This window comes from Misgurnus anguillicaudatus, chromosome 20 (genome assembly GCF_027580225.2).
Source record: "Misgurnus anguillicaudatus chromosome 20, ASM2758022v2, whole genome shotgun sequence".
In the NCBI taxonomy this organism is placed as follows: Eukaryota; Metazoa; Chordata; class Actinopteri; order Cypriniformes; family Cobitidae; genus Misgurnus; species Misgurnus anguillicaudatus.
In genome coordinates this window covers 13,353,650-13,378,325 of record NC_073356.2, presented here as the reverse complement: position 1 = coordinate 13,378,325, position 24,676 = coordinate 13,353,650, and the positions used below count along the sequence as shown (strand labels likewise).

General features: G+C 37.0%; 1 protein-coding gene across 1 annotated transcript in view; it reads left to right on the top strand.

Annotated features, from left to right (window-relative positions):
- Positions 1-24,676, top strand: part of npr1a (natriuretic peptide receptor 1a) — a 127,547-nt gene that overhangs the window by 40,441 nt on the left and 62,430 nt on the right. Inside the window, exon 4 of the mRNA XM_055219623.2 lies at positions 14,604-14,717. Within this exon, the coding sequence (XP_055075598.2) occupies positions 14,604-14,717 (114 nt within the window). The remainder of the gene's footprint in view (positions 1-14,603; positions 14,718-24,676) is intronic.

Below are 24,676 nucleotides of genomic sequence, written 5' to 3'. Positions count from 1 at the left end.
TGTGTTAATAATTCAGGTATTTTTAATCTCTCTTCGTGTTAGAAACTGGGACGCAAACATGGTTAATGTTTACATATATTTAAAGGGCCGCTAACCTAGGTGTTTTCAGCAATATAAAAATAGTCTCTGGTAACCCCAGAATGTGTCTGTAAAGTTTCAGCTCAAAATATACCACAGATCTTTCATTATGCGATGCTGAACATGGCCATTTGTGGCTGCAATGAAAAACATGCGGGTTTTTGTTTGTGTCTCTGAAAGCTTTTGTTCCCCTCCCTGTATGCAAAGTAGGGGGTAGAGCGTGCTTTAGACTACATCAAAACATGTGTCTCTGGCAGAAGGTTGAACTACACGCTCATAAGGCGGAGTCTGTGAGTGGTTATGTGACATCACATTGATAGGGGATCCCCAACAGTCTGTTTTGTGTGACTGTTGCGTTTAAAGGAGATTACACAAAAAGAATGGATGGATTTGTATAACAACAGGGTGTTTTTGCACACACACAGGTGACTCATTTTCTGATAAACACATTTACCATATTTTCCGCACTATAAGTCGCTCCGAAGAATAAGTCACATCATTCAAAAATGTGTCGTGAAGACGAAATTACATATATAAGTTGCAGTGGATTATACGAAATATTATATTTAGAAAATGATTTCAAAAAATCCAAGCCAAAGAACAGACATTTAATCTGGAAAGGCAAGTTATTTAACTAAACAATAGCACACAGAACAGCAGGCTGAATAGGTGTCTGTATCTTAAAGCAACACTATGTAGTTTTTTACCTTTAAATAATGTCTCTAAAATTATTTCAGTGACAGAACAACTTTTAACTGGACAAACTGTACTGTTGCTGCAACCTGAGCAGCCTCCTAGCTGCTACAAGCACACTCTGAAAGTGGCGGTGGAGGGTAGGAAACACAGCCCCGCCCACCCCCTGCCTGCAGAAGAGTGTCTGATACCAGGCACTGTTGCGCTTTTCAACCACATGGGGGAGCTGTAAGTCATTTTTACATGGAAACTACATAGTGTTGCTTTAAAGTAATATTATCAGTTATTTACACGATACACAATAGCATACAGAATATATCTGGAAGGTTGAATAGTCTAAATTAACCGAACAAGCCAACAAGAATAAAGTTCGCAGGCACTAAATTCATTGAATTACATAAATATAGGAGCAGCAAAATGCGACATATATTCCGGAAAATATGGCAAAAGTGCATTTTCTAGGTTAGGGGGGCTTAAAACAATTTTTCTTTTGTTTTTTGACAGATAAAATGACAGAAAAAAAGAAAATCAGACATTAGATCATTTTTAGTTTACCAAAACACTAAGTAAGTGCAAAAAGTTTGTAAACAATTAAAAGTTTAAACAATTTGGCCTTAATTAAGACAAAACCAGGGCTCAACATAAAGGACTGCCTGGTGGCCCGGGGCAAGGTTGAGAGACGTTCAGGCCAGTAAAAAGTATTGTCACTTGCCCGATTGGGCCAGTGCATCTGCATCACCCTCAGTCACTAAAATATATGTTCACCAATGTATATTATTTAACATCTTGGAAGAAAGATGAAACGTATATGGAGTACGTTTTCTCGTGATGTCGACATAACAAAAGTTGTATTCTTGTGATGTGATTAAAGCATACGTGTACTCAATAGAACATAATTTTTAGACAGCAAAAGCATATTTAGCAAATTAGCATGGATGAACAACGAAAGAAATAAGAAACAATTCAATATTTTGCACAGTTTGCTGTCAGTTTACAGGTAAAGCAGAAAAGTTTTACGTTGGAACATGTCTGTTGTATATGTATACAATTATATTTGACTTTTGAATTATTATTTTTAAATATGTAATAGACACTGAATTTTTTTTATGGGGGCCAGTGAAAATTTTGGAAGGGAAAGTGAAAACCTGAACCACTGGCCTGACCGGGCCAGTATAAAGACTTCTTTGCGTTGAGACCTGAAAACATATTTATTTTAAAGTTATATTTTGTGGCTATTTTGCCTTTATTTGAACAGTGGGTGAGGAGAGGACAGGAAAGTACATGGAGGAGAGAGGGGTATGGGATCCGCAAATGACCACGAACCGCGAATCAAACTCGAGTCGCTGAAAGTGCGAAAGCACCACTTGTCGGAGCGCTGCAAAACAAAACATCTTGATAAGGATTGGGTGGTCATTTAAAAAATATACAGTGCTCCATGCTAAATAATAATAATAGTAAAGCTTTCCTCTGTCTCTGTGTAGACACATCCTTACAAGTACAATTTTGGCTGTGTTATTTTGTCCCCTCCAAAAATTGCTCTTGAGAAATGTTATGTTTATTGTCCCCCCTACTGTTTGAATAAATTTACACAGATAACTACAGTTTATTCATGTTGGATCAGATGTCAAATCACTGATCTGGAGTCTGGACCCAAATATCTGCCTTTAAACTGAAGACAGATATGTTGTGTGATAGAACTAGATGTTTGACTCAGACGAGGCATTAACTAATAACTGTGGTGAGGTGACATTTATTTAGCGGAGGATAGAAATGATTCCATTAGGTCTATGATACAACTAACAGTTGGTGTGATTTCATCAAGTGGTTACGTTTGAGGTGACAATTCATGGAATAACATTTGATGATTGCAAAACATGCTCGTCATCCAGGTGGTCAAAATCACGTTTTTAAAATCAAATTGTTTTAGTCTTGAGTAAAGTTTGTCTAATTTGCTGTATTCATTTTTTGGAGTGTATGTGCTCACGTGTGCAAAACGAGGTTGAGCGTGCTATGAATGAGAGTGCTAGGTGGTTGCTTACCAAGTCAAAAGAGCTCTTTTATTTCCTGGTCTTGATATGGCTTGGGTCCCTTCATCATGTGAAAGCTTAAAGAGCCCATATTATGCAAAATCCACTTTTACAAAGTGTTTGGACGTAAATGTGTGTTGGCAGTGTGTGAACACAACCACCCTGCAATGAAATAATCCACCCACTCCTTTTTTAATCCCCATTAAATCAGAGCCTGGTTTAATGTAGTCTTTGTATATTACATTTTGATTTAAGATATTTTTCATGCCTGCAGCACAAATAGTGCCAGACAGCCTTTACAAAAAACTGTAATACATAAAAATTGCAAGATTTTTTTTTTGCAGCGATAAATCTTATTTAAAGTATTATATTACCTCTAAAGTTTAATTGTGTCCTGTTTTGTCTTTCTGATAAACCACAAGTGTCTTGTTTTTGAGGGTCAGACAGACTTTTATTATCTTTAACTTCAGTTTCCATTTATTTTCCAAAATTTATCTCAGTTTTTAAATGGCAGTGCTTTCTCATAATTTGTCAAAATTTGGCGGCCATTGAAAACTGTTTGTAAGATACATTTTGGTCAACTGTGATGTCAACAAATCACATAAAACATTTTCTCAGAACCTCACTGACAGACACAAAATAAAACACTGAAGGCCTTGAGGAGCCAACTTTTGTTTATTTGTTTCATCTTTTTCAAAGCAAAATGCAGACATATAAACAGATCAAATGAATTAACGCTATAGTAAAGATAAAAGCTTTTTAATATATTAAACCCTTTTCAATAATTGAACAGCTGTGGTGGTGTTCGCAAAACTACTATTGTTTATACTTGTGATTAGAGGCAAGAACATCTCTAAGACTGCGTATTTTATTTTTATAGCATTTAACCTTGTTGAGGAGCTTGTGCTTTTATTTTTTAAATCAGTCAAACAAAATTTTCATCTGTTATAAACCCTATTGACTTACACTTAAGGAGGGATTCAAGCCATATCTAGGAACCAGAAGATTACGAGACTTGGAGGAAAGCTCTGTTAGGCCAGAAAGCAACCATCTTTTCAACCATCCAGAACACCCTAGCAACCATCCAGAACACCCTAGCAACCCCATAGCAATGCCCTGGAGGCAACCACTCAGAACAATCTAGCAACCGCATACACTCAAAAAAACGATTCCTTGCAATATTAGCTTTTAAGTATTTGGATCATTTAGATTTTATTTAAATACTCGTTTTTTAAAATATATGTAATCCGATTTATTAGAATATATATAAATCTGTTCAATTTAAAAAGTATTAGATTTAATCAGTTAAAATTTATGAATATGAATTAAATAAATCTAGCCGTGAAACAAACCAGATAAATTCTATGAGATTGGTTTACATACAAATTTCAGGAAACTGACTTTAGTAGAAGCGGAAATGACGTCTATTCACACTCCAGTCAGGAGGTGGCGCCAAAATCAAAAATAGACGCTACAGCACATGGACTTCGCCATTTTGTATTGGACTGGATCGTCATCTCACTAGTCTACAATCGCCAAATTGTAGGTGAGTAAAGTTAACAAGTTTGATGTGATTATCTTAAATATAATTGTCTGTTGTTTAATTACATGTGTGACGCGTTGCATGTTTCAGAGTAAAATACACCTCACTACACAGACGGTTTGTTGGAATGTAAGTTAACCTGCAGTGTCTGTTGCTTTTATTGGTTAATTTTTGTGGTTTAATGTTTGAAACCTAAGAAATAAATAAAGTCATAGGCTACTGTAAGCTAATCAGAATAAAATTATCATATAATCTCTGTGACTTTATTAACAAAAGAATGTTACAATTATACTATGTTGTTGAGTGCATTGTGTGTCTATCTAAAACTTTTTTTTTTTACAGATACAGCATCATTTCATTGTCTATATGGTGGGACAACCTGCTAGACAGGGTATGTAAGTTATGCTACAAAGATATTGATTTCTGATGCAAAGCTGGATTTTCATCATTCCAGTGTCAAATGATCTTTTAGAAATCATTTTAATATGATGATTTATTGTCAATATTGGAAACAGGTGGGGTTTTTTTCAATAAATGAAGTTATGATAAGCATAAGAGGCTTATTTCCAAACATTTCACCGGTAGTGTACACACATGCTGGGACACAATATTTCTGAAACAGAAAAATACATACTTTTTGTCTCACAAAATCTTTATCTGTCTCTATAAAAACTATTATCTACATAAAATATTGTTAAAGAAAATCATTAAATAATGTGGGTTTTTTGTCTTGTTCTAGTTGAAGACATCTGTATCTACCTCAAAGAAGGCATGGAGAGACACATTAAAGAATATGTGGTAAGTGTATGTCAACCTACTCTATTTTTATATCTATCTATTTATATGTATGTGTGTGTATATAAATATCTTATGGATAACTAGATGTTTAAACAAGGTAATTATCTGTTTTCAGGTCTTTTGATGGTTTTGTGACTAATGTTCTATTATTTTACACATTTGAATCAGTCTACATATTTTAAATATCAGAGTTTGTAATACAATTTGCCTGCACATTGTTGAAAATTTCACGTTGACTGCTAGTGGGACTGATTTTTTTGTTGTTCTTCTCCAGAATTGTGAAATTGGTGAGTTGGGGATTGCACAGACAGTGGAAGTTCTGCAAAACCTACTTGCTGTCACACATGGGTGTGAAATTGTTTTTTGGACTCATTTATGCACTTAAACTGAACTACCTGAAGAACCTCAAGTTCACCTTTGACGCGTTTCAAAAAATCCTAATGGAACTGGACTGGATACAACCAAGCAATCACTGAAAGATGCTTCAGTGAAAAACTGACAAACACGCTGATACATCCCCCTCAAAGTGGGTACATTTTTGTACATTTATAAGTGAATTTTTTTAACATTTAAAGGAATATGACACTTTCATTAAACAAAAATCTTGATACTTTACTGTCTGTCATCCAAGATGTTTGTCTTTTTTGTTCAGTCGAGAAGAAATTACGGTTTTTTTTTTTTGAGAAAAACATTCCAGGATTTTTCTTAATTTAATAGACCTTATTGGACAACAACAGTTTAGTTTCAATGCAGTTTAAAATTGCAGTTTCCAAGCAGCTTTAAAGGGCTCTATATGGTCCCAACCGAGGCATAGGGGTTTTACCTATCCAAAAGAATATCATTTTCGGCAAGAAAACTTTTAAAACACAAGTTCTTGTCTTGCATTATCCATGTGACACACCAGTGCGACATTGCGTACTACGTAATAACCTTGAATGGTTACACATCACAAATGTGAAATGCACATTTGTGGACCATTTTAAATAATAAACGGACCCAAAGACATTAATTAGTATCATTCCACATACAACACCATCTGAACGCTCCTCTTTCTCCTCACTTGTAAAAACTGGAGCGGTAGTTTCAATTATCTCATGCTAGCGTGTCTCACAGCTAGTGCAAAACGTTGTGATTTAAAAGTCCTCTTTTATTTTTATTTTTGAAAATGACGGTCGTTTGGCTAAACAAGACCCCCATGCCTTATTTGGGATAATTTAGAGCCCTTTTAAATCTGCATTGAAACTGTAAACTTGAGGTCGAATAAAGTCTTAAATTGAGAAAAATCCTGGAATGTTTAACTCAAACTTTATTTCTTCTTGACTGAACAAAGTAAAACATAAACATATGGTGTGAGAAAATTATCGGGATTTTTGTTTTATTAAATTGGAATATTCCTTTAACAATTTTAAAAGTTGAAAAGTTGATGTATATCTAACATGTAATTAAAGATGCATGAAAATTGTTAATGGCACACAGCCACTCAAAACACTAAGCCATGTGCCATTTTTTTCATTCTAAATTATTATTACATCATGTCACAGATTTCTGAAAATGTTTAAGTAATGTTGTTGTCCCTGATTTATTTTCTGCAGCCTGTTAAAATGTCTGCTCTTATTTGTGGAATGAGGTTGATTGTGGCTGAAATGTCTGAAACACACTTATTTATTTATTTATTTTTGCACACAATACGAGGTGTATAAGCCATAGTATCATGCTAGTTGCTAGCTGCTCTTTTTTGCTGCCTTATGAGTAATGCCTTGAAGTATTAAATAAATTGATAAAATGTAAAACCAAGTGGTCTGGCTATTCTTTTTTTTGTGTTATTTTGTTATAGCATATTGTGATTTAGGAGAGTGAATGGGGAGGAATATATACAAATGTATAAATGGTATATTAGGAAGATACCTAAATGTAATGCATTTTAAGTGAATTGGGGTTATTAATAAAGAATACATAATCCATTTTTTTTATGCATTTAAAACACATTGGAGTAAGTAAAACTATTACATAAATTTTACTGGTTTCATTTACATATATCTAAAAAATATCTATCATATAAAGTTTATTTGTTTTTTTTAGATTAAAAGTATGTAATTCAAATGGATGGAAAAACTACATGTAATCAAAATACATAAATCTTATGAATTAGGCCTAAATATTTTTTTGAGTGTAGCATTATTCTAGAGCTGTATAGTCTCAACCTCGAATGTCACGCCTACAGACTGTTGGCTAAACGTCTGATGCATACGGCACACTTATCTGGAAACACTTCAGCAGCTTCAAAGTCATCCTCTGATTGGTGAAATTATTTCCCGTAACGGTCTGCCTGGAAACAACACAAAGCTAAAAACTATGTGAGGGTCACAGCATAAAGTCATGATTGTTTGCTTTACGTTTCAGTCGTATGGCCTTTGGGCAGTCCTTGGCAATTCAAAACGATTGTTGAAGTATGAAGATCTGGCTATGCGAGACTAGAGCCCTTAAGGAACAAAGTTGCGTCAACTCTATTCACTCCAATAGAAGCGTTTTTTATAGCAATGGTAGGTCATGGAGCCTCTCGAGAGGTCAGAAGTCTCTTTGTGCAAGACTAATGCTACGTACACACCAAACGCGGGGCATCGCGTTACTCACTCTAGATTATTCGCAGATTAACTTCGTGTCATGCGAAATTTTCGCACAAGTTCAATATTTTCAGCTTGGGCGAAGACGCATTTAAGGCGAAAAGCGCATGTTTTCGCAGTAAATGGGCCACCCATTTCGCATCATTCGCATCGCTCCACTGATCGCGTCTTTGCATTGACTTTGTATGTAATCTACTCGTGCAAATCTTTGAACTTGGTCTGGTGTAAACCCACAGTAAGAGCTGTGGCAGTGTGACCAATAGGAAAAGCACTACTTAGGGCAGTGGTCTTCACTAGTTTTTTCATGAGAGCTACACTGATAGGTAAGGCTTAATAGGCGGCCGCCTTTACCGCAAAGTATCAAAAGTTACATCCAGTCATAAATAGCATGTCTGCTTATCAATCTGTCAATCTGTTGCAATGCAATAAATACAAGGGCAAATCATTCTTTATCATTTACGAGTCAAATTTGTAACTGAGACAATATGATTTCCCTTAATGACAAAAACATTAAAAAGTTTTTTAATGTAAAATTTTAATGCTAAGCATTCTTATAATATGCTTAGCAATCTGCAATCTGCACAGAACGGTTGGCGAGTGACATTACTGTGCTGCAAGAGCAATTCGAAAGCATAACAAGCAGTTAGATCTCACGGTACTTTGATGTCATATGACGATCGCTCTGTACAAGCATTGCATGCGATTGAACACACTTATCGACGTGCATCTTATAGGTATCAGGGATGGGATTTTTCCGGATTAATCCGGAATTCCGGATTTTCCGACCTGAAAATGTGACCTACGTGAATCATGCAGATATGTAAAAAAAAAAAAAAAGTAGGGGGGAGGGGGGTATCTCACAGCCGTCGCCATGCTAACCCGGGACGGAACCACAATCGCCGTTCCCGCGCAACAGGGCCACACGTCAGATGACAAAGAGATGCATTTTCCTTCCTTTCCAAGTATCAACAAGGACGTGTTTCCGACCGTTCGCAAATGGTGGATGGCGAAGTATGATTGTAATCGCAATTCACCAATCAGACCCGATCGTTTCTCTTCTCCTCATTTGCGACGTTTGGCTGTCACTCGCGTGACGCGAAACAAAGCGGCAAACATATACACGTCGGTTTACTTGGTGGATTTGGAGCGGCAATTTTCACAGAAATGAGAGAAATGTAGTGAAAGCATAATTAAACCCATCCGTTAATGTGCACGTCTGATATGCGCGCGACCCTCTGCAGGCGCTTCTCCCGGCTTCGCTCTTCATGAGCACCTGCTTTGCTCTTGTGCTCAGCAAAAAGTGCGAACTCAAGTCATTAAATAAATTAACGTCATTTCGTTTTTACCTCATAGACTAACATTGTTTTAGCCGCTAAAACAGTGTTAGTCTATAAGGTAAAAACGAAAATGAAATTTAGCGTTTCTTTCTTCAGTTACTAACTTAAGTATGTGAGAAGGAAAATATATTTGAATGATTTCCGATTGATTTGACACGTCTAGGCTATTAAGAGAATATGATGTAAGAAGCTTTTGATAGGTGACTAAACAGCAGTGGTAAGATATGTTTACCTAAAGCAAATAGAATACATTTCGTTTTACCTCAGAGTCTAACATTATTCTAGCGAAAATAAACTGCTATGGTAAGATCTGTTAACCTAAGAATGAAATGTTTATTCCTTTTTAATAAATATCTGTTTTAAGTCTTCTATATTGTGTTAAAGTCACTGGTTGTTTATATATTTGATAAAATACCATGTTATCTAAATACAATGTGTGATGTGTTGAAGTATTTTTATTAAAAATATAACCCATGTTATAATACATTCATATAATATTTCAGGAATAGAACAATTAAATTGTTCTAATGTTAGGGGAACGTTAAACTAACCTAAAAATAACGTTAGGGCAATGTTTATTTTCTTAAAGAAAACAATCCTGGCTATCCAAAAACCTTGGAAAATAACGTTTTAGAAACCAAAAACTAAAGTTAGGGGAAAGTTTTGGGAACCAAAGATTGTTAGCTGGGGATGGGCAGGAATAGTTGGAAAATCCTGGAAATCCATGCTTTATCAATATTCTACATTAAACAATGTATTTTTTATTCGGGCTACTTATATTCATTTCGAGCTACCAAAAGTTTAAGAGTGCCTGCCCGAAGGGCTACCAGGGATTTTAAAATTTTGCGAGCCCTGCAATTACTTTTATTTATTAGTGTCAACCTTCTATTGTTTATGTTTAACAGCTAACAAAGTTACTCATCTACAGGGGTCTAAAATTAGAAAAAGAGACCTTTAAGACACTTTATTATAACTAAAGGTCCTGTGTAGCACATTTTTACAGATAATTGTATTAAAAAAATACCCTGGTAAAAATAGAAGTACTGATTTAACTTCTTTACTCAAGTAAAAGTATCAAAGTACAGGCTTGGAAATGTACTTAAAGTATAAAATTAAAAGTAGCCATGCCAGTGATAACCATTTTTAATGCAAAGCTAACGTTACCTGGATCACACAAATGCTAGAGCAGGGCTCGAAATTGCGACCATTTTGGTCGCATATGCGACCGAAATTTAATCTGTGCGACCTTAAAATATATTTGGGAGCATTTGTGCGACTGCCCATTTTGTTGTGACGCGAGTTGATTGTGATCCTGCGTGCTGGCGCTGTCCCAGGTTCAGTGTTCTCTCCAACGATACATAACCAATCAAATTTCACCATTAAGCTCTTGCGTTTAATGAAGACCGCAGATTGGCTAATATGAGCGTCAGTCATTCCTTGTTGCCGTGGAGCGCGGAAATGTGAAAAGACGAACGCGTCGCGAGCATGACGAGAGCGAGCCGATTACAGCCAAGGTTATTACTGTATTTTATGACGACGATCCGGATTCAAATGTAACTCCACCACCAGAAAATACGAGTTGACGTTAAACCTTTCAGAGAGAGTGGCTTAAAGATTTCGAGTGTCTCCGCTATGAAAATGTAACTCACTGTGTTTACTGTAAATCCTGTAAAACGGCGTTAATGGCGGAATCAAAACATTTTAAGCGCCAGACGTACCTTGCTTAAACATGGCGAAAGTGCCAAAAACACAAGACGTGTCATGACAAATGTGTTTATTATTGATGGAGACACCGACCTGTCTGTCAAAGTGTGATTGATGGTGTATGTGCGCATGCGCTGGTGAATGGACATTCGACAAACATCCTTGTGGTCCATGTTGCTGTGGAATACGACAATGCTGATGGTATGTTTTTGTTGTATTTTTTAAAACATTGCCTATTTAGTAGTAAAAGCATCCTGGTAATGCAGTTATCAATACCAATATATATTAGCCTTCTATATTAGGGTCACTTTTGTAATGTCACAATTAATCAGTGTTTTACGTGTTTGCTAGATTTTCTATGTAATCTTAATCATGTTACCTGTAATTGTTAAATTATTATTGCTGCTATACCATTTCAACAGCATTGGGTATTAATTTAGGAATTTATGCAGCAAAAAATAAAATAAAATAGAAGACCAACTTTTAAATGCTGGCCATAGGATGTGTAAAGCCCGGTGGTGGTGTTTTATTTTTAATAAAATAAATCTATTAACATTTACATTGTAGTTGTGGTGCTTTTTAATTTTTGGATGGATGCGCCTAAATTTTTGCTGGTGCTCCTAACTCTTTAAAGTTGGGAGCACCAGTGCTACCAAATAAAAGAGTTAATTTTGAGCCCTGCTAGAGTGCAAGCTGAGAAACCTAAGTGGATATGGAAAAAAATCTTTATAAGCCATTGCCTACATTTTATTTGGATGTCTGCAAAATAGGCCTTCTTTTGACATGAACATTTGCATGTTGCACATTTAGCTGTTAAAGTTGGGTAAAAATGCAAAACAAAAATAATTTAAAACATATTTTTTGTCATGGTTGTTGTTATAGAGAGAGGTGGTGATGGAGCAGTGGACAAGACACTTGCTTTTGATTCCCACTGTTACACATCCACCAAATAAGTTGTTATGTGTCATACTGTACAAAAAAGTTGCATGTTGCACATCTAGCTGTAAAATAAATTAAAATGTGTTTTTTGTTCAAATAAGTTGTTATGGGTCCTGCTTTACCACCCGTATAGATCCGCCACCAGTTTGATTGGCGAAAGTGGGGGGGGGGGGTCTCAATATATTTTCCTGCTTTTTTGTCCTTAGCCAATCACATGCCTGAGGTATGGTTTTCTAACAAAGTTAGCGTCCGGAGCAGAAAAGACAGAAAAAGCGCATGCCTGCATGATCATATCACTATATTATTTACTGCCATGCGAGCCACAAATTAGCTCGTGAGCCGCGCAATGAAGAACACTGACTTAGGGTAATGTTTCATTCTTACTTTGCGTTCACACCAGACGCGGAAGATGCGGCAAAAAGGTGCTATTCGAGTGTAGTTAGACACTTGAACATTTTGAGTTTACTCGCCTAATTTGCGTGTGAAATTCTAGTCATTCGAGACATTCACGCATAAATTTGCGTCATGGGAGGGGCTTCTGCCAGGCCGCCAGATCCACGCTTTCACCCACTCTTTTCTAAGCAAATGTTCAAATAGGCACTATGTTTACTAATCGACTGCAGATTTTAATATTATACAAATCAGTGACTCTTGGGAATTTGGATAAAACAGGTTTAAATTAAAAAAATTTTTTTTGTTAAATTACAAAATCTGAAGGTATATCATTATAGACCAAGGTCTTGGCTGTTCAGCAATTTACTGGTGCAACCTCCCCTGTTCGTATTTTTTTTTTAAATAGGCGTTTTTCCAGTTATTACTCATACAACGTTTACTTTAAGCCTAAATAGAAAAAGTAATGATTTTTATATTTAATAAACATATTTTTGTATTAATAGAGACTATTAATTTAATAACTCAACAGCACTGAAGGAACATATTGTAAGCATATTCATTTAAAACAAATAAAACTCCGTCTGACGGTGGTGACACTAATCTGACAGTGGTGACATTGGCCTCATTATTCCAAAATGTATACCACTCAAGTCAATGGCTTCTTGTTTAAACTTTATGTAAATATTTGGTCCAAAAAATAACACAATCCTGAGCACCGTGATGAACAAATATCAAATCTTAACTTCCTAAAATACAGAAAACCTGACAGAAAGACAGATCTGACTGTGGTGACAAAAACTTAATATAGATAAAAAAAAAATAGATGAGTTGTTCACATTAGCCATCTTGTTGCCCTTCTGTTGATAGCTACTTCAGACCTCTTCTTAAAAATGATACATTTATTTCATAATCTAATCTTATATTTTTTTTTACAAAGATGACGGTGTTGACATGTTATGGTTGTCACAGTAGCAGTGTCCAAAAATATGAACAAGTTTAAGAGAAAATAGCAAACATACAGGAGCTTGAGTGATCTTGAAGCATGCAGAAGAGCTGAAGGTTTGAAAATGGGGTCCTCGGGAGTGCAGTTGACCCTGTAGTTGTCTGATTTTATTGCTTTTTATAAATATCTGACAGTGGTGATGAATATGTGGGACACATTTTGAGCAATTACAAAATAATAGTAAATCTTGTTCAAAACTCATTGTTTGTAGTTTTTAATACATATTACAATGTACTCTTTCATGCGGTAAATATATTATTCAATTTAATTATTACTTTTGGCTTTTTTAATCAAGTTTAAATGATTATCTCTAAACCGAGGACAGCTGATTTTGTAGGCAATGGGCCAGCATATAATCATTAAATTAATAAAAAATTTAAATAAACCTATAAAAGAACCTTACATATGTGCAAAGGACCCCCTGATTATAACATTGATTCTTTTTCTTCATGAAAATGTTATTAATTTCCAACAGAATTAGCACTTTTCTTAGTGGGACATGTTTTTGCCAAAGTTTCAAGAATCAGTGAAATATATTCTCGTCTAAACTAATCTTAAAACTACACTTTGTGCCTCTGTAATATTAAAAAATAGCTGTTCGGTCTATTGAGTTATTAGAACATTGCTTAAATATATACCTCAAATTGAGTAAACTTACCAGATTGTTCAACCTCCTCACTCACTTTCTTCCAAACTAAATTTTTTTTTAATTCCTGTAAAAGTACGAAGATGTCTCGTATAGCGATTATTATTGTCCTCCATTGTTTTTTTTTTTTTTGTTGTTGTTGTTTCGCTTCCTGTAATCATGTCACTACTAGAGCAAGCTCCTGATTGGTTAGCGCGGAGTGAAAATCCGCCAAAGTTCAGATTTTTCAACTCGCACGGTTCCTGTGGATCATGCATCAACACCCGAAACGCTGACTTAACATGTAAATGTAATGACTTAACATGTAAATCACTCGCGCTTGCCTCCTCTTCCGCATCTGGTTTGAACGCACAGTTACTCTGTTTAGATTTTGCCCAACAGTCACAGCAATGGTGGCAATTTTGTTTTGTGCCGTCCTTCATTGTAAACAGAAGTAAATTTGTCAGGACCAGTTGGTTTTAGCACTAACTAGGTCCAGCTTTTCAAGCACGACCGCTTTAATTTACATCGAGAGTCTGAGCAGTCATTAGCGTCTGAGAAGGAAAATAAATTAAGAGATAGTGAAGGGTGCACTAAAATCATTACGTTCTGGTTTGTACATCTACCCTTAAACAAAACAAATGAACATTGATTAATCTAAATATAATCAATGAGGATTGTTCAGACTCCTCATTAACCTACACCGTGGCTTCATTTTTGGATTGGATTAGCTGAAAAACATTCAGATGTTCGATTTGCATGTGTATCCTCTTGTGTGCCCTTTTTATGTTTTACATAACACGCTGTCTCTAAAATTTCCACTCTTTGTTTAATCCTCACAGAGCGTGAAGATCTTGACTTACAGAGAACCTCAGAATCCCGAGTACAAAGACTTTGTGTCCAGACTGAAGACAGACGCAATGGACTTGTTTAACTTCAGCGTGGAGGATTCTCTGGTAAGAATTAAGAGTCTATTTACACTCTTATTTATTATTTACAATTTATTATTCATTGTTATATATAACATGCATTATTCATATATTTATTAGTAGTTATTACAACACCAGAGGCCTTGCTTGAGCAGTTAATTTGGAAAAGCTTAAGTATAAAAAAGCACTAAAACATTTATCAATTTTAAATTACCATAAAAAGAAATCAGGTGCATTGGGGTGCCAGTGCCTTGCTCAAGGGCACCGCAGTCCCAGCGTGCTGGCTATGAGACTCAAACTGGCAGCTCTGGGGTCACAACTCCACCTCTCTAACCATAAGGCCACGACTGACTGAAAGTGAATTGGTGACTGAGCTCTTCAGTCCCTACCAATCTGCCTAGGAATGAAAACCCATATGAGCTTAAACAACACGAGTTTAAATAAACAGAGGTTAAATGACATCATTTCATATTTGGGTGAACTATCCCGCTAGGTCTTACACTGATTGTAAGCAGAGATGACAGGAATACTCTCTTGAGGTTCATAAAAGCAACTGGAATATGATTTTTGTTTTGAAATTCATTCCATATAAGTTTCTGAAACCAATGGTTCCCATGCAATGTCTATCACCGCAAGACCCCATTGACCCTGAAGCTTATTAAAGAGCTTCTCTGGGACCTCCAACTAGTTTAAATGAATAGCTTTTTACAGCATCACTTTGGCATGCTTCTCAAAAGAGATGGCACAAAGTTCAGAGAATTCAGTGATGAATCGTGTCTGGTGATAGCGCACCTGATTCGCTAATGAAATTTATGTAAATCAAGTAATTGCACAAGCACGCCCATAAAACTTGTGCTGATTGCAGCTTGCAGGCGGCTCTGATTGCTGGCCTTGAGAGAATACAGCAGACTGATATGATATGACATATTTTGTTGGGACTGTACAGCATCTATCACTGCGGTTCATCCCCCTAAATGAACTCTTTCAGTGCCTTAAGTGTCCTTGACTATGACACGCTTTCAGTTTTATTTCTCTTCTCCATGTAGACATTTATCTTTTGTTTGTCTGACAAGTATTCAGTTAAGTAACAGTTCATTTTGAGACGCTTTTTTTCTTAATGTTTATTTTCTTAATTTTGCAAAAAGCACAACATTCTGTTTTAATTGGGAGTGGACGCAAAAAACACTTTGGACACTTTAAAGTTTTAAATGATGTATAAATCATATCTGTATGTCCAAATCAGCAGAGTAATCTAAGTCTATTTGCGCAGTGATTGAAAAATGAAGAGTTTGCGGGGCGCGTACCACGGTCGACCCCAGAAAGTTAAACTTTTGTGAAAATCATAAATAGTGCTGGCGCTGGCTGGCAACTTAAAACAAAAACGCTGGTGGGGAAAGAGTTAAAAGAGATCAAGTGTGTGACCTGACTAATGTTAAAAGAGTTATTAAGAGCGATAAGACATGAAAATGATCCTCATCACGCTGACTGACAGATCTGAAGCATGCACACAGATGCTCGATTTTAAGGTATGGATGCAGTGATTTCACATACAGTAACCTTAGGGTTCCCAATGGTCCTTGAAATCCAAAGTTTGTGAATCTGGGGGTGAATTCAAGGCCCTGGGAAGTTTTTGAAACTATACAGACATCGATACAGGTCATTGAAAGTGATTGAATTTATTTTATGCAAGAAGTTTTCTGGAAAAAAATCCATATTATTCCCTGTGTAGTGTAGGATAATATCATAAAAATTCTAGACTTTTTAAGCACATGTGCTAAACTGTTCACTTTAAATGCTTATATCTTCTGTATGCGAATGTTGATTCATACCAAAATACTTTTTGTATAGTTGTGTTTAACACATGAAAACGTCTTGGGTTACGTATGTAACTGTTGTTACCTGAGAAGGGAACGAGACGCTGCGTCTCCCTTGCCATACTTCCTGCGTCCCTGTAAAGTCTTTGGCAATATTTCTGATAGCGATATACTTCCTGGTTCCCACGTCCCCCATGTCTTTGTCGTTAATCCTCACCATTGGTTCAATTTGATATACACATTCAGACGCATTTACCCCTGGAGGCGTCCCCAAAGTGTCACCGCAGTGATGCAACGTGAGTTCCCTCAAAAGGGAACTGTAACAATCTATCTTAAAAGGTAACACGATTACTTGCTCTTACTTGAAATGTGTCCCCACATTTATTCCTTGAATTTGAGGGTATTGGGCCTGGAAAGTCCTTGAAAGGTCCCTGAATTTGAAGTTAACTAAGGTGTGGGAACACTGAACCTCCAAATGACACCATAACAACCACAAAAAAATAAAAATAATCCCACACGATCATAATTTTCTTGATCGTTCGTCGATGTCACGTTTGAGTACTCGAGTGCCCATACCCATTTTAAATGAGTCTGTAGCGATTTGTGAAAAAGACACAGTGGTAGTTATGCATTGAGAACAGTTTATTACATTTACATAATTTGTGTTTTACATGTGTGCGGAAATTTCCCAACCAGCAATATGGACACCGAACTGACCACCAACACAAAATCCTCATGGCTCGTTTCATATTCAGAGGTTCTTGGCTAATTAATTGATAGAAAGGGAAAATGGCACCAGAAGTTCAGACAGAGATGATTGAAGTTGTCGGATTTGCTTGTTTATGCTCTGACGGTAAATGTCACCCAGCATTCGCCCAAAAAAGACTCCGGACATGCATGATGTGTATGTGAGGGATAAGTAACCTTTCAGTGACAGTGGGGAAGGGCGGTAATTATGCTAAGCTGCAGGTCTACTTGTGCGTGTCTGTCACTACAGAGCAGTCTGTTAGCTAGAGATCAGCTCAGAGCCTTGAATGAGCCCTCTATGCAGAAGTTCATTGAAGATCTACGTCATTTTACCGAGTGGCACACAAAATGCCTAGCTTTCTGGTTTAAATTTAAGATCTAGTAGAGTTGATGGTCTTGGATCCATTTCTTCTCTTAATGGCTTTCTTGTGTCATCCCTCTTTGTTTCTTCGTGGTTCTTATGCATCTTAGGTCTTGCTGAAGCCTTCTTGCTGAATAAAGATTTAGGTTTTTATGGATATGACTTTTGATGTTGCATTTTTCAACCCATTGCTCTGGGTGAGAATGTTGAGCCCTATATATGGTAAAGACAACGTCAGCTGATTTGGGTAGACGTCACTGATGTGGGTTTACTGTTTGCTACATTCAGAATTTATTCGGCAAATGCGTTTTCCTATCCCATTATTCGCATTTACTCTTTTTCGCAAAAAACACCTTAAACTTTTTGCGAATTAAGTTTTTTTTATTCGAAATTTGGCATTTCCAGCACTCGTTTCTTATGCGATACTTTAAAATGCTCATAAAATCGGTGTAATGGAAACCCAGCTTGTGAGACCTAATGCCACTGATTTCCACGTTTTACTTTATGTGTCGTATGTAGTAGTCGACTGATATTACGATTACGTTATTGACACAGCACTGTGACCAATTGTCCAATTTGAGGCTGATATAACACAAATGTAATTACAGTAAATTAGAGAGATACGAAAATTGGTTAAAATAAATAAGCATTTGTTGTATGTTGCATGCTTAGTTGGTTTAGTTTTAGATTAGCATCAAAACAAGCTTGAACACATGAAAAGGTACACTCCACACAAGGTTTTACATTAATCGTTTTGGATTTCAAACGTATGTTTTTACGTACAATATAATGTTCGACTCATCTCAGTTTCATCTGCAAAACATAAAAGGGCTCATTAAAGTTGTGTATAGGTCCTACGGCGTAGCCACGACGGCGTAGGTTAAGCATAGTTTTTCATTTATACTTTTGCGTCAACTTACACGTCGACGTGCAAACACACATGCAAATCGCTGGTAGGAAGTATCACTCCTCAACTTGGTTGATCTTTGTTCTCACTGTCGGAAACTGTACCTATGACGCAGTTTTTTACCTGACGGGAGGGGTTCTAGTCGACCCATCACAGCACTTGCAGTCCTTATTGAACTGACACGTTGTAAAGAATTTGGTGAGTTGCATGTAAGGCTACGCAGAGGCTACAGATAACCTATGGTGTAGACCTTACGCGAGACTATAACGACTCAAAAATAATACTCATGTAAAAGTACTCCAACAACTTTATTTTTACCCGCTAACATTCGAGCCATCGTGCATGCAATCAATTAAAACATTTGAGGCACTGCATTAAAATCATGATTAAATGATCATACCTTATAATAAACCAATAACTTGTAATAAAACAAATGTTTTATAATAAGTTGTTGCAATACATGTCCACTTAAAAATAAAACTGTAGTATACTTTAGTATTTATAATTTAAAGCAATGTCTTAGTAGTCAAAAAAGTTAAAATGACTTCAAGATGTTTAAACTTAAACATTTAAAGGACAAGTTCGGTATTTTACACTTTAATCCCTGTTTTCAGATTGTTTATGATGAAATAAAACGGTTTTGACTGAAATGTGGACATATGATGCTGGCCCGAGAATTTTGGGGTGTTTGTTGTCTCACCTCCCACCCCCACAATGGCTGCATAGGTGCACTGGAACAATCCTTCTTAAAATGCATTAAACTGTCGTTTACAAAGACGAATGGTAAAACTCCTTTAAAGGGACACTTCACCCATTTGCATAAAGGTTTGTATAGTTAGAACCCCATTCATGTTTTTGAATATTTGTGCATCATTTCCTCAGTTTCCGCTTAGACAGGAGAAATACAGATTTCAGTGTTGCGCTTCCTTCTTTCAATGACGTAAAAATCATCATTTTGCATCATTGAAAGAAGGAAGTCCAATATCTTTGTTGAGGGAGTGAGACTACAAACACCCCTTTTCTCTGTCAAATAGGCACCAAATTCGAAATGTATGTTACATTTCGACTACAAATATGACACACTTTCAATAAAGATTAATGTTTCTACGTGTGAAATGCTCCTTTAAGTGCAACAAGAAATAGTATATAGTATAGTATAGTAAACAGGAACTAGGGAACAAGTTCTAACTTTGAAGCCCAAAAAAGTGCATCCATCCTTCACAGAGGTAATCCACATGCCTCGATGTGATTTTTGTAAGTAAATATATCCATATTTAGAACTTTATAAACTAATTTATAAGTCTTTCTGTTCACGGCTGCCAACTTTATTCAATCGAACATCACTCTCTCTCTTTCTTTTTCTCTCTCTTTCTCTCTCTCTCTCTCTCTCTCTCTCTCTCTCTATGACGGTCCTAAATACCCTTTTAATGGCTATGGCTCTCCTCTCAGAATTAATGGCCTGTTTTTGACCATTCACAGTCAAAGCCGTTGTGGCTGACAGTTGCTGCGTCCTCGTTATAGAAGATTTAAACTACAATGAGCATTTTCATGTAGGACCTGCTAAGGGTTGAAGGAAAAAGGTGAACACGAAGGGAACAAATAGTGCTGGGGATGAAAATTGTGAATGATGAAGAACAGATCATCTGTACTATACCTCACTCCCTGCACATGATAACAACTTTAAGCCCTTAGTATTTAACTTTTTATATTACTCACACCATTCTGCAATAAATGTGATTAACTCCTCAAATCACATAGCTTGGTACAGGGGGAGGCCTGGTATTATTTTCCAAAATGATTTGGAGTTTGGTCTGATTTACAAAAAATGGGGGGAAAAGGCCAGTAATCACCAACACCCTAGCAACCGCATAACAATGCTCTAGCAACCACCCATAAACACATTGGAGAAACATTGTAAAAGTTTTATGGTAGTTTTGCATTGCCATAAAACTTTTAAAATGTATAAATCTAGTTATAATAAATAAATTTCCTGTCCGTCTTCCATCATGCTGTGCATATCTTGGCTGTATTGTATCTTGCTATGTATGTCTTACTGCCTGAATGTGTAATTTCTTTCAATGCTTTTTTCTCTCTCTCTCTCTCTCTCTCTCTCCTTCATCCTTTTATACAGAAACTGCATTTCCTTTCTCTTTCTGTACTGTTCCCTTTCTCCTAGGACCCTTAAAATCGTCTTTTCCCTGCTCTACCATCGCGTTATCCTCCGTCACACACAGATGTTCTGTATCGATGAGTCCATGTTCTGTCTATAGTTGCCATGGCAACCTCACTTTTGTACCACCTCTTCTCTCCTAGTGTTTTTTGGAGCTTTTCTCTCTGTCGCTTCATTATGGTATAGCAGAGCTTGATGTTTTGCCAGGAACCGACTGGCTCTGTGCCGTGGATCCCAAAAACTGTTCTGAGCTCAATTACTTAAGCTTAGGGTGACATTTATATTAGTGGGGTGCAGTTAGTTCACTTTGACTAGATTTTAACTTTAGACTAAATTATATTTTAAACTTTATGTTTAAAGCGGACATTCCAGAAGACGTTTTTAAGATATTAAATAAATCTTTGATATCCCCAGAGTACATATGTGAAGTTTTAGCTCAAAATACCATATAGGTAATTTATTGTGCCATGTTAAAATAGGCACTTTATGGGGCTGAGCAAAAATGCACAGTTTTTTGTGTGTATCCCTTTAAATCAAAATGAGCTGCTCAGGTGGGCGGAGTCTCAAGCGCTCGCACTGTACTCAAGATAGAGCATCAGGGAGATATTCTCACGAAAGAAGTTATGTAAGCGATGTTAAGCATTATATATTTGAACAAGTTTAAAAAGTCAATCATCTGTTTTATGCATACTAAATACATGTTTATCAGCAGATGGGGAACATTGTGGAATAAAAATAAAGACTTTTAGGCACAGTGATTTTCAGCATGTTCCAATAAATTACACTTCCACAAACACTCAGAAGTTTACTTTTTGACCAAGCCACACGGGCACATTTAAATGATCTGTAATAAAACAACAGGTTCAATGCTTAAACTTTAGAGAAACAGATCAAATGACATGTTTAAGTTTATTGTGATTGAACACATTCGCGTTTCTGTCAGTCTCTCGCTCTCTATCTTATAACTCCTAGTATTCATTTGAAACTTCAGAGAAACATTAAACAACATTTATGATATGACTCTGTCTCGTGCAGTGCATTAATCCTCGTGTTCATTCATATAAACTTCAGAGAAACATATTAAACAACATACTTGAAAGCGAACCGTCGCGTTGCTCTCTCTCTGTTCGTTCGCTCACTCTCTCTTACTCACTCGTTCTCTCTCTTGCACTAAGATAACGTTAATCATTTAGTACGTTAATTCAACGTAGAAAGATTATTAAAACTATAAGTTATAAGATTGTAGGCTCCTGTTTGTGTTTGAGGGAATACAAACACGTCATGCTGTCAGTCATACTTTCTCTCTGTTGCTCGCACTCGAGGCAGCGTCATGGTTGGATAGCGCAGTAGAAGGGGCGGTGTCTTTATAATAAGATCCCCTACCTACGTCATGGGGGGAGCGAAATCCGCATGACCTATATATTCACATGCTTGCAGAGAGAGCCTTACCAAAACAAAGTTACAGGGTTGCTATTTTTCATGTTTTCTGGGTTGGTAGAAGCACTGGGGACCCGATTATAGCACTTAAACATGGAAAAAACATGGAAAAGTCTGATTTTCATGGAATGTCCCCTTTAAGACAGTAATGGCTTTTTGGGTGGAAAGATGGACATTAATGCAATTAAGGGCCAGATTGACTAACAGACTAACAGCGAACTATCATTTTGGCGTTAAATAACGACTGTCAGGATTTACTAAAGACACCCATTAGCGCTGAAAAGGTGTGGTCTAGCTTTTTTTTTCTTATGTCATATGCATTTCTAGGAGTTTCCCTTTCAAATGCAAACATTTTGGAAAGGAGATTATTTAAATGATTCACGTGACGCAATTTACTAATGTTTGCGCATGTGTTGTGACTGCTATAACACCCGAATAAAGCTGCGCTTGAAATGGCAGAAATTATTGCAAATAAAAAGAGGCATCACAGAAAGCAAAGAAGGTGTGATACAATGCAGAGGATTGTTTTAACTCTTTCACCACCATTGAGGAGGTAAGTTGTCAATTAAGAGAAAAGGCTTCCCTGCCAATGACGAAAATTTCCGGCTTTCCACAATACCGCTATTATCCACCAGGTGGCTTTTTGTTGCAGTTATAATTTTGTTCTGGAGGCTGAATCCGTACTCTTCTATCAGATTGCAGTGTGTTAAACTTCAGCAGCGTAGCGGCAACAAAGTATCGCAAGAGAGTTTAAAGGCCATTGCTAACTATTCACTCTCTCGCAGAACTTTACGTAGATTAATCTGCGCACTGGTGCATTAAAGGCGGAGTCCACGATGTTTGAAAAATGCGTTGGAAAAGGAGACGGGCCGACTACCAAAACACACTTATAGCCAATCAAATCAAATCAAATGCCGGGTTGCGTATGTGTGGGGCGGGTCTATCAACAGAAGCTCCAGATTCTATTGGGGTAGGGGCGTGTTTGTTTAGGTGATTTCAAATATCAACATTGGCTTTCAAACATCATGGACTCCGCCTTTAAGTCAAATGCGCACTTGACACCAACTGGACAGGCTGGGAATTAAATTGACAAGTTACAATAAATCAAAATCTGTCTAAATACAATTACAGGCTTAAATAAAGTCAAAACATAAGTCCACTTTCAGTTCTCACGGACACGCATTTTATCAACTGGCTATCCTCCAGACAGTGAAGGACCACGGCTCTCATTTCAGCCGGGTGGCGCACATGTACGCTTGCAGCGTGAAGCGCGTCCGCACTATTCTTCGAGATGTTTTACCAACTGGCTTGTTATCCTCCAGACAGTGACAGACTACGTCTTTATCTCATTTCGGCCGTGTGGCGCGCGTGCTCACTCACATTGTGAAGCACGTGCGCGCTATTCTCCGAGAGGCACTTGATGGCCTTTTGTGCAGTGAATTTTTTTTTTTTTGACGACCTAGTTAAGGTGGTAGGGTTTCCCATCTTAGGCGGGCCGCCTCAACTGCAAAATGCTGTGGGAACCCCTGCTTTCCGTTGGTGTTAATAAAGTCTGATATCGCATTACAGTACATTCACATGGGGCGTAACCGTTAACGCTTCTCATTTACTTTTAATGGGTGATGTCATGCGTTTTCGAACTGAATTGTGAATCCGTCAATGTCGCATCACTGCCGTTGCTCGCGGCAGAAGTTGAACATTTCTCAACTTTTCAAGTACCAACGCGTGGGTCAGCCAATCAGATCGCCTCATGCAAATAACTTTGCACGTGCCAACCAATTACGTTTTGAATTATGTGTTGCAGCCACTGTGATTGGCTGTTGGCCACGCTTCAGACAAGCCTTCCCTCAACCGTTAATGCTTTCGCCCTGTGTAAATGTCTCACACAAGCCGCTAAAGTGCACACACATTACATGTACGTCATTCTGGACTTCTGGCAACTTATCTGTTTGCTGGTCTAAATAAGATCCAGGTTGAACTTAAAAATGTTATGCATGTAACAGCTGCAACATGTCTGCTGTCCCATGTGTCCAGATCTTATGGATAAATTCCTTAAGGCTCATGGGTAAAAAACTATTTAAGATTGTTACAGGCATTCTTTGAAAACATTCAAACAAAAACATTGGTGATAAATGGCAGTGCATTGGGCATAGACAGCACCCAACAATTGAATAATCACACTCTCTCACACATGGTTCCAGGCACATGTGAACATACCAACATCACAGGCGCCGATATATGAACACGATTACCCAGTTAAACCATCTCTCCCCAAAGAGTGCTGGGAAACAGCAAGAAAAACAGTTCAGTGGTCTCTCGCAAGTTTCTCACACATGGCATTTGTGAAATTGTTCAATGATGCCATTTAGGGGGTAATAAAGCATGTCAAATGTAATTTAGAGTTATTTGTTGTTGTGCACTCTCGGGTGTGTGTGTGTGTGTGTGTCTGTTTTAAAGAGCTTTAGTTCTTGGGAGAGCTGTGATACAGCACAATGGGTACCAAGAGAAAACATTTATTGCTCAAAAATCATCTGAAATCATTTGAGTATC